Here is a 12,071-nt window from a genome sequence, read left to right on the forward strand (position 1 = left end):
ATGTACGGTTAAATATTATTTGTAAAACCTGATGTTTACTTATATACTAACAATAAGTGTATTTTTTGATTTTTTTTTGAAAATAGTTTAATAATATTTAGGAGAAATGTTAATGGTTTTTATTTAAAACTAATTATAAAAGTTTTTTTAAAAATATTATTATTTTTATTAATGAGTTATTTACTAATAAAATCCCATTCCCGCTCTATACCAAACGATTCTTCGAACAGGAACGATGAGCAGCGTTCCATCGCACACCGGCATTCCATTCCAATTCCAACTCCAACAATATTCTAATCCGCCTTCTCCAATTCCTCATTCAAACCCATCAAATCTCAGTTTCCCTCGCACTCCCAATTCCTCAAATCCCATTAAACCCATTGTTCTATGGACCTCTTCTATTGCTCGCTACTGCCGCAACGCCCAATTAGCCGAAGCCGCCGCAGAGTTTACCAGGATGAGACTCGCCGGAGTTGAGCCAAACCACATCACATTCATTACGCTTCTCTCCGGCTGTGCTGATTTTCCGTCACACAGCCTCCACTTCGGCGCTTCTCTTCATGGGTACGTCCGTAAATTAGGTTTGGATACAGGGCATGTAATGGTTGGGACTGCTCTTATTGCTATGTATGCCAAATGTGCTCAATTGGGTCTTGCTAGGAATGTTTTTGATTATCTAGCCATGAAAAACTCTGTCACTTGGAACACGATGCTCGATGGGTACATGAGGAATGGGGAGATTGAGTTGGCCATTGAACTGTTTGATGAAATGCCTACAAGAGATGCGATTTCCTGGACGGCTTTAATTAATGGTTTTTTGAAACAGGGGTACTCTGAACAAGCATTGGAGTGCTTCCATGAAATGCAATGCTCGGGTATCGAGCCTGATTATGTGTCAATAATTGCTGTTCTTGCGGCGTGTGCTGATTTGGGTGCGCTTTCTTTTGGGTTATGGGTTAATCGGTTCCTTATGCAGCAGGAGTTTAAGGATAATATTAGGATAAGTAATTCATTGATAGATATGTATTCTCGATGTGGATGCATTGAGTTTGCCCGCCAAGTGTTTGATAAAATGTCCAAACATACTTTGGTATCTTGGAATTCAATGATTGTGGGATTTGCTATTAATGGCTTTGCAGATGAATCTCTGGAGTTTTTTGATGCAATGCAGAAGGAAGGATTCATGGCAGATGGAGTTAGCTACACGGGAGCTCTTACTGCGTGTAGCCATGCTGGCTTAGTGAACAAGGGGCTGGAATTGTTTGATAACATGAAGAGAGTACATAGAATTACTCCTAGGATTGAGCATTATGGATGCATTGTTGACCTCTATAGCCGTGCAGGGAGGTTGGATGAAGCGTTGAACGTGATCGAGACAATGCCGATGAAACCGAATGAAGTTGTACTCGGGTCGCTGCTGGCTGCCTGCAGGACTCATGGTGATGTGAGCCTGGCTGAAAGGTTGATCAAATATCTCTTTGAGTTGGACCCTGGTGGTGATTCGAGTTACGTGCTGCTTTCGAACATATATGCAGCAGTCGGGAGATGGGAAGGCGCCAACAAGGTCAGGAGAACAATGAAAGCCCGAGGCGTTCAGAAAAAACCGGGGTTTAGCTCGATTGAGATCGACGGTAAGGTTCATGAGTTTGTTGCTGGTGACAAATACCATGTTGATGCAGACAATATATACTCGATGTTAGAGGTGTTGTTTCATGAACTCAAGATATATGGCTATGTTCCTGAAACTGCTACCTTTATGAATGGTAATGAATCTAGTAAAGAGTATTGAAGCTTATTTAGTAAATCCCTTATTTGATCCATTTGAGGCTTTGTGAGATAGAAGAAGCAAAACTACGATAATGAACCTAATTTCGAAAGGGAACTAAAGCTGTTATCATATACGTGATATAATCTTTTTACATGGAGTCATTTGTTTAAAATAATTTCATAAATCGGTGTCATAAACTTATATTTAATAAAATAAAGTGAAAATATTAAAAAACAGTGACCTATACTAACCTAAAGTCTATAAAAAATTTCATAGTCTTTGATACCAAGACGTCATCAATCGTGCAAATGTGTCTTGCTTTTACCTTTAATTTTTTTAGGTTTAAACAAATGGTTTTATCAATTGAGTTTAGCTAATTTAATTATTTAATTTTTATAGCATAAAATTTATTATTGTCCAGTTAAATTTATTATTTAAAAGAAAAGGTCATCTTTTGAGTTTTGTGCATGAATATACCTGAATGAGAATCACCCATATTCGAAATATTTGCTAAGAGGAAGTAATTCTTTTATTTTTTTTCATAGCATGGATGCATATCTTTTACCGTGAATGAAAGTGCTAAGGCAAGAGTCACTTAAAACGACAGAGAGTCACTCCATCCTTATTAAAGCACAATATGATTTCGACTGTTTATAAAAACTTGCAGCGGAGGCCATTCACCTTCGATGACATGATATTGGTGGGATGTGAGTTTGCGGCATTCAAAATGGCCCATAGGACATATTTAGGGTTTGTACAAATGTTCAAAGTTGTTTGGAAATATTAAACATGTTTAAAAACATTCCCGAAACAGGTTCCATACTTGATACATATAAATTGATTTTATATTTCGAGGGCATTTGCGAACATGATTTTCGAATTATATATCGAAGAAAAAAAAAGTTTTGGGTTCAGTTTTTTGAGAACAATAAGAAAAAATGGAGTGTTATGAGTTATTTGCTCTTAAATGGAGAAAAAGAACTCATGTGGTAAACAAGTTTGGCATTGGTGTAAGTTGTTGGGGGCAAAAACCAAAACTTGGTTGGAATTGTTTAACACATTTATACACTTTGTAAGTGGCTATTCTTAAACCATTTTACTTTGAAATTGAACCTTTACAAGCAAGATTAGAGTGGAGATAAAGAAACAAAATAGTATCCATCATTTTTTAAAAATTGTGAATTTGAGATTCTCATTTTAGAAAAATCAAACATTTCATCCCAATTGATAATCAAGTAAAGATCAATTTTAGTTTTTAAATTAAATTAATCATTTTTATAATTAAATTGAAGAAAGTATAATAATAATTATTAGATGATAATATGTAATGACCCTTCTTTCAAGGGACTCGAGTTAAGGACTGGTACTTACTCACATGGAAATAAGTAAAAATGCATAAAACTTACAACTTTTGAACGTATATGTACATAACGAAAATTTAGATTAAGTACTATATGGTTCGAAAACACATCACAAACTCATGACTCACACGACGCACACACAAAAGAACATGACACTAGTAGTCCATGAAGTCCAGGAATACTAACAAAACATAAAAGGTTTGTAAGTAAAACATATCAATAAAGCACATGACACCGATGTAGCCCAAAACTCCATAGCCCCTAGCTCATGACCGCTCTAGGCATATACTAGGCTACACCCTAGGTTTACTCATTCTATTTATTGGTTTTCGGTCCCATCTGGACCTCCAGCCCTCTGATTATTCTTATGTTCTCTAGGTCTCCTAGTTAGTTGTTTCTACTAGTCTCTCATCATCAGTCCTCGAGGCGCAACCTCTGTATAGATCTCATAGGTGATATGAATCCAACAACTGATCACTTCCATGTATCCGAACGAGCAATTATAAGAAGCAATACAATGAAGATTCAAGTATCAAATCAAGAAAATAATGGAGTGGCTGACATAGGAAAGAGATTAGAAGACTTGCCTGGTAGTGGAATTACCAATTAAGACAATTTATGAATGCCGTTTTTCTTCAATTTATATTTAATAGTATTTATTAGTGATTTGTAGTCCGTGGTTGAATTTTATTATGTGAGGGTTATCTTTTGGGCCTATTTAAAGGCATGTAATATTCATGTTTGGGGATGAATTGTTGAATACAAACAAAACCTTTGTGTTTTCTTGATACCTTTTTGGTGTTATTCTTTTTCAAACCTTGCTTTAAGTTTGATGTTTAAACCGATTCATTGAATTAGTTTTGATCAAACTAATTTTGGAGTGAATTGCCTTGGTATCTAAGAGTGACCATCATAGATTCCAAGTTCGATATAAGAGTCATTCATCTTCTAACCAGCTCTTGGTTGGAATCAATCCGTTAAGTTAGCTTTCTCTGTGAACGTTTGCAAGGATTCTAGAAGGACCTCTAGCTTTGCAAAAATCTAGCATTCTTGGCGCTTATCACTAGGGATCATGCATGTTAAGGTTCGACCAACTCTAAGGTGCAATTGTGGACCACTACCACTCACGACGGGTTCACCAAAAGAAAGCTAACTGGTAAACTTTATAATGGTCCCCAACAGGGCACAAATCATATATCCTAAAACATCATAGGCCAGTTCTATGGTTATCCGGACCCCTGACAATCGAGTCAAGTTTATGAGGGGTTAGTTGGTGAATCCCTATCGTCCCCGTATAGCCGCATAAATCACATGCATGAACAATAATCATAACCAACTCATAAGGTACAACTTGGACCTCTGCCGCTCATGACAGGCTCACTACAGGAAGCTAACTTGGAAACTTCGTAGTAGTCTACACATGGTACAATCATAAATGGTAAACTATCATAAGCCAATTCTATAGTTATACAGATCCCTTACAATTGAGTCTAGTTCACAATTAGTAGTTAGTTGACGAATCCCAAACTGTCCTCATATAACTGGGTACATCATAAACATATGAAATAGAGACATAGCATAGCTCGATACCTAGTTATGAATTTCAGTTCATAAGGCAATGCATATGCGTTTAAGTAGATATACATAATTACATTTAGCATGTGTCATCTCAACTTTCTATGCTCAAATTCCTAGGATATGTTTCTTATATCATACTTTCTTGCATACCAAGAACTTAGTTACATTAAGGTTCTGAGGTTCCACTTACCTGAAAAACATGACACTTTGGTATTTTTGTGGTTCCAAAATTTACCAAACTTCTCCAATAAGTCCTACATTGATCAAAAATTAGGAATACCATGGAAACGGTGCCAAAATCAGAGCTAAAACAGGTGAATTACTCAAAAGGGGCGAAATCGGCCCAATTAAGTCGGGTAGGGCCTGGCCTGGCTGCAACCTAGGTCACGCGCGTCGTGTTGAGCCACATGAGGCACAGGCCCACGTTCGACCGATGCTGATTGTTGTTTTTTAAATAACAGAACATTACATATATATACATGGATGAGAATCACCAATCTTCGAAATATTCGTTGACAAGAAGCCATTCTTTTATCTTTTTCTTAGCACAGAAGCACGTCTTAGAAGAAAGGGCTAAATAACAGAACAAAACGTTACATATATGCATGGATGAGAATCACCAATCTTCGAAATATTCGTTAACAAGAAGCAATTCTTTCATTTTTTCTTATCATCGATGCACATCTTAGAAGAAAATGCTAAAACAAGAGCCACTTAAACTGAGTTGGGCACTTGCGAGCAAACAGACAGTTGAGAGTCAATCTTTATAAGTACTAACTACAATATGATTTCATACCATTGACTATTTTTAGTCATCATATTGATGTTGTAGTGGAGGTCTGACTCCTTTCCTATTGTAGCCTGAATGACACCTTCAATAACATGACACCTTCAAAAAAAAAAATCTCCTGCATATGGTACTTCGACATTTATACATGTGGTCGATGATGGCTATTGTTGAACTAAGTATTGAAATTGAGCATTTATAAACAAGATTAAAGTGGAGATGGAGAGCACGAAGAGATGAATATGAGCTATGATAGAAAGATTTAGATGGAGAGAATAATGAAAAAAGATATTTTAGAAGATTAGATTGGGAAGATAAAATGACAAATATATAGAAAAAAGGGAGAGAAGTAGAATTAATGGTTCACTCAATTATTCTATCTTCAATAAATGATAAATATAAGTGAGATTGAAAATGCTATATTCATTGATATTTGTTTAAATAGGATAAACGGTACCAACTAATTTAAAAAATTAGGAGACTATTAACTAAATCAAAAATATACTACTCACCATCCTACCAATTTCGAAAAAAAAATATTAGACATCTCATATATATATATATGCATATATATTCCTAATTAATTATTATTCCACCAATTGTATTCTCTAAATATATTTATATTTGGATAATAACTTAAGCTCCACATAAAAGATAATAAATTAAAATCTACCATAAAAGAAAAAATAAAGAAATAAAATCAACTAACAAAAGAAAAAAAAAAAATCAAAATTTGTGAATTTGAGATTCCTAATTTTAGAGAAGTGCAACAAATTTCATCCCAAGTAAAATAAATTTTAGTTTTTAAAATAAAGTAATAATTAAATTGAAAAAAATACAATAATAATTATTAGATTATAATATGGAATGGTCTGATTCACAAGGGACTCAAGTCACATTCGGTTACTTATTCACATGAAAATGAGTAAAAGTGCATAAAATTTATAACTTTTGAACGTACATGCAAATAAAGAAAATTTAAACTAACTACGATATTGTTCGAAAACATATCACAAGCTGAAGACTCACATGACACACACACAAAAGAATGTGACACTAGTAGTCCATGAAATCCAGAAATACACACTAAACACAAAAGATTCGTAAGTAAAACATAGCAATAGGGCACATAACACCAATCTAGCCCAAAACTCCATAGACCCTAACTTGTGTGCACCTCCACCTCGTCCGCTCCATCAAGCCTCATATGAAAGAAAATCGAGAGGAGTAGGAATGAGTATCTAAAATATACTCAGTAAGCAGCTTCCTGGTACTTCATAGTTTACTATCGATTTTTGTTAATCTTTGTTAGTTCTTTCGGTGTCTTGTTCTCATTATGGAGTTTGGTTTCCAAAATAGGCATTTCCTAGGCTACACCGTAGGTTTACTCATTCTATTTCTTGGTTTTCAGTCTCATGTGGACCTACAGCCCTCTAGGTACTCTTAGGTTCTCTAGGTCTCCTAGTTAGTCGTTTCTGCTAGTCTCTCATCATCATCATATCTTAGAGTCCTTGAGGTGCAACCTCGGTATAGATCTCATAGGGATCATGCATGTTAAGGTTCGACTAATTCTAAGATGCAACTGTTCACGCTCCACTCACGACGAGTTCACCAAATAGAAAACTTCTTAATGGTCCCCACAAGACACAAATCATATATCATAAAACATCATATGCCAATTCTATGGTTATTTGGACCCCTGACAATCGAGTCAGGTTTACAGTGATGGGTTAGTTGGTGAATCCCTATCGTCCTCGTATAACGGCATAAATCACATGCATGAACAATAATCATAACTAACTCATAAGGTACAGCTGTGGACCTCTGCCGCTTGTGGCAGACTCTCTACAAGAAGCTAACTGGGAAACTTCGCAGTATTCCCCACATGGTTCAATCATAAATCGTAAACTATTCCGGACCCCTAACAATCTAGTCAAGTTCACAATTAAGAGTTAGTTGGCGAACCCCTGACTGTCCTCGTATAATTGCATACATAAAAAACATATGAAATAGAGACATAGCATAGCAATCTAAACATGGATAACTAATTATGAATTTCAGTTCATAAGGCAGTGCATACTCATTTTAGTAGACATACATAATCAAATTCAACATGGGTCATCTTAACTGATTATATGCTTAAATTCCTTGGATATGCTTCTTATATCATACTTTCTTACATATTAAGAGCTAGTTTCATCCAAGGTTCCGAGGTGCCACCTACCTGAAAGGTGTGATACTTTTTGTTTCGATTTATGTCTCTAGAGGTTCCAAAATTTACCAAACTCCTCAAATAAGTCCTACATTAGTGAAAAAATTAGGAATACCATGAAAATGGTGTCAAAATCGAAATTAAAACAGATGAATTACTCAAAAGGGGCCAAACCGGCCCAATTAAGCCAGGCCGGGCCGAGCTACAACCCGAGTTGCGCACCTCATTGAGGCATGAGTTATATGCTTTAAATGGAGGGGAAAAAAACCATCATATGGCAGCATTTGTAACTTATTATTTAGAGAAAATTTTGTTTATGGTCAAATAAGTTTTTAGTGTAATTGGTCCGCCAAAGACCATGAATAGTGAATTTGGTTGAAGATGGTTTAAAACAGAGTTCTATATGTGGCTGGTGGCCATTGTTGAACCAGTATTGAAATTGAGCAAGATCTAAGTGGAGAGAGAAGAGATGAACAACCGGTATTGAAATTGAGCAAGATCTAAGTGGAGAGAGAGCACGAAGAGATGAACAATGGATTGAACCGGTATTGAAATTGAGCAAGATCTAAGTGGAGAGAGAGCACGAAGAGATGAACAATGGGAGAATAATGAAAAAGGATGATATATAGAAGATTGAAATTAGGAGTTAAATAGACCGAATTAAAACATAGAGAAAATAATGAAAAAGGATGGTATATAAATGATTGAAATTAGGAGTTAGTTGACAAATCCCAAACTGTATTCGTATAACCGCGTACATCATAAACATATGAAATAGAGACATAGCATCGCGATCTAAACATGGATACCTAGTTATGAAGTTTAGTAGTCTTCGTATAACCGCGTACATCATAAACATATGAAATAGAGACATAGCATAGCGATCTAAACATAGATACCTAGTTATGAATTTCAGTTTATAAGGTGGTGCATACGCGTTTCAGTAGACATACATAATCACATTCAGTATGTGTTATCTCAATTCATTCTATGCTCAAATTCGTAGGATATGTTTCTTATATTATACTTTCTTGTATACTAATAGCTTAGTTACATCCAAGGTTACCAGATTCCACTTACCTGAAAAACATGACATTTTTTGTTGGTATTTTTGTCTCTCAGTTCCAAAATTTACCAAACTCCTCAAATGAGTCCTACACTGGTAAAAAATGAGGAATACCATGAAAATGGTGCCAAAATCGGAGGTAAAATTGGTGAATTACACAAAAGCGGCAAAATCGGCCATATTAAGTCGGGTCGGGCCTGGTCTAGGTGCAACCTGGGTCGCACACGTCTTGTTGGGCCACACGAGGCGCAGACCCACGTTCGGCGCTGATTGTTTTTTAAATAACAAAACGTTACATATATGCATGAATGAGAATCACCCATCGAAACATTCGTTAACAAAAAGTAATTCTTTTATTTTTTGTTAGTATACATGCACATCTTAGAAGAAAGTGCCAAGTCAAAAACCACTTAAGCTGAGTTACGCAGTTGAAGGCAAACGGACAGTCAATGAGATTCACTTTTTATCGAACCACAATGTGATTTCATACAATTGACTATTTTTAGTCATTATATTGATGTTGCAGTGTCGGTCTGACTTGACTTCTTTTCTGTTGCGGCCTGAATGACACCTTCAATGACATGATGTTGGTGGGATGTGCTACAGGTCGGGCGAGTTTGACAACGTTAATAATGGCCAATAAATCGTATTTGGGATTTGTACTAATATTCAAAGCTGTTGAAAATATTAAACCTGTTTAAAAATATTCTCGGAACACGTTACATGTTTATGTATTGGTCTATCAAAAAAAAAACTTGTTGCCTTCTTTGCCTATCACTTCACGAAGTGGTTTAATTGCATCAAATGCCTCAACAAAAAAAAAAAATCACTTAGAATAGGATCCATTTCACTTAGAATGTGATGCATTTTTAGGAAGGAGAAAACAAAAGTAAATTAGACAAAGTAGTTATTTTTTTACTATTTTACCTTACAAATTCTTATAAATTAAAAAAAAAATATATATATATATATAAAAAAATTAAGTCTTTACTATAAACTACGAGTCATTTTACACCTTATTAAAATAAACAAATGATATGATAATAATTTCTCTAATTTCAAAAGTTAAACCAGAATTTATAAAATTTTAAAATTATAATTCCATATTTAACTTCATTTCACTTTGTATGTGATCCACATAAAGTAAAAAGTAAATTAGAATGTGATTCATTTCTTTAAATTAGAGAATAGTTATTTTTGAGGGATGTGACATTACAAATTTTTAGAAATTAAAAAAAAAAAAAAAAAAACAAAGAATAAAAAAAATCAATCATGAACTACTCGTTATTTTACACAACCAAAAAAAGTTCTGCCCTCCCTCTCTATCTATCCAAGGGATGGAAGGGCAGAGGCCTTTGGTGTCCCCTCCAGTCAAGAATTAGGGTCTCACAATCACTAGTCAATATGCTTTTCTTTCATGTCTTTCTTCGTTCATGGTTCGATATTCTGGAGTCCTAGGCGTAGAGGAACCACACCAATCCATCCCGAACTTGGTGGTTAAACTCTACTGCGGTGACGATACTGTAGGGGAGATCCTGCGGAAAAATAGCTCGACGCCAGGATGATAAAAAGCTTAACAGCTCTAATTCTTATTACTTTTCAATATTCATATCAAACTAAACAAATGATATGACAATAATTTCTTTAATTTCAAAAGTTTGAATTTATAAAATTTTAAAATTATAATCTCATATTTAACTCCATACATACAAATTGATTTTATATTTAGAGGACATTTGAGAACATGACTTTGAAATTATATGTTGAAGAAATGTGAAAAAAAAATTGGGTTCAGTTTTTGTAGAGAAATAAGAAAAAATGGAGAGAGTTATATGCTTTTGAATGGAGAAAAAAAAAAAAAAAAAAAATCCCTCCTAATGCATGTGTACCTTATTCTTTCGAGAAAACACGGTAGACATTTATACATGTGTAGTGGCTATTGTTGAACCATTTGAAAGTATTGAAATTAAGCACGAGGAGATAATATGAACCATGATAGTAAGAGTTAGATGGAGAGAATAATGAAAAAGGATGGTATATCGAAGAATAAAAATGTGAGGAAGAAAGGACAAATATATAGAAAAAATGGAGAGACAGTAAATTAATGTTCACCCTCCGATTCATCACCCATAAATGAGAAATATAGGTGAGATCGAAAATACAATTCCATTTATGTGTTGTTTAAATAGGATAAGAGGTACAACTAATTTAAAAAAACAGGAGACTATTACCTATAAATCTAAAATATACCGGTGACCAACCTAAAAAATATTAAGATATCTAATATATATTCTATAACTAATTATTATTCCACAAAATATATTCCCTATAAAGAAATAAAATCAACTAAAAAAAGAAAAGATAAGAAACAAAATCAAAAAAATTGTAAAGATCAATTTTAGTTTTTAAAATAAAGTAATCATTTTTATCATTAAATTGAAAAAAAAATACAATAATAATTATTAAATGATAATATGTAACTGCCTACTTCGCGAGGGACTCAAGTCGCGGACCGTTGTTTACTCACGTGAAAATAAGTAAAAATGCGTAAAATTTAAAACTTTGAACGTATATGCAAATACAAAAAATTTAGATTAAGTATGATATCGTTCGAAAACATATCACAAATTAAAGACTCACATGACACACACAAAAACAACATGACACTAATAGTCTATTAAATCTAGAAATACAAACTAAACATAAAAATTCGTAAGTAAAATATATCAATAGGTCACATAACACCAATCTAGCCCAAGACTCCATAAACCCTAGCTCATGTGCACCTCCACCTCGTCAGCTCCATCAAGCATCATCTAAAATAAAATTTAGAGTAGCAGGGATGAGTATTTAAAATATACTCAGTAAGCAGCTTCCTGGTAGTTCATAGTTTTCTATCGAGTTTTGTTAATCTTAGTTAGTTTATTAAGTGTCTTATTCTCATTAGGGGATTTGGTTCCCCGAAATAGGCATTTATTAGGCTACACCATAGGTTTACTCATTCTATTTCTTGGTTTTTGGTCTCATGTGGACCTCCAGCCCTCTAAGTTTTCTTAGGTTCTCTAGGTCTCCTAGTTAGTCGTTTCTGCTAGTCTCTCATCATCATCATATCTTAGAGTCCTCGAGGTGCAACCTCGGTATAGATCTCATAAGAATCATGCATGTTAAGGTTCGACCACGATTGTATAAGAATTGTCACAATTGTGCACGGTCAATATTCTCATTCTCGAGTAAGTCAGTCAACTAAAAAATTTAGGTCACCATGTACAAAAAAAAAAAAAAAAAAAAAAAAAAAAAAA

At 34.4% G+C, this 12,071-nt stretch overlaps 1 protein-coding gene across 1 annotated transcript; it reads left to right on the forward strand.

Annotated features, from left to right (window-relative positions):
• The first annotated feature begins 197 nt into the window (after positions 1–197).
• On the forward strand, positions 198–1,799 carry LOC111466586 (pentatricopeptide repeat-containing protein At1g05750, chloroplastic). The gene has a single exon (XM_023111310.1). The coding sequence runs from the start codon at positions 236–238 to the stop codon at positions 1,787–1,789; it is 1,554 nt and encodes a 517-aa protein (XP_022967078.1). The 5' UTR covers positions 198–235; the 3' UTR covers positions 1,790–1,799.
• Positions 1,800–12,071: the final 10,272 nt, after the last annotated feature.

This window comes from Cucurbita maxima, unplaced genomic scaffold, assembly GCF_002738345.1.
Source record: "Cucurbita maxima cultivar Rimu unplaced genomic scaffold, Cmax_1.0 Cma_Scf00031, whole genome shotgun sequence".
In the NCBI taxonomy this organism is placed as follows: Eukaryota; Viridiplantae; Streptophyta; class Magnoliopsida; order Cucurbitales; family Cucurbitaceae; genus Cucurbita; species Cucurbita maxima.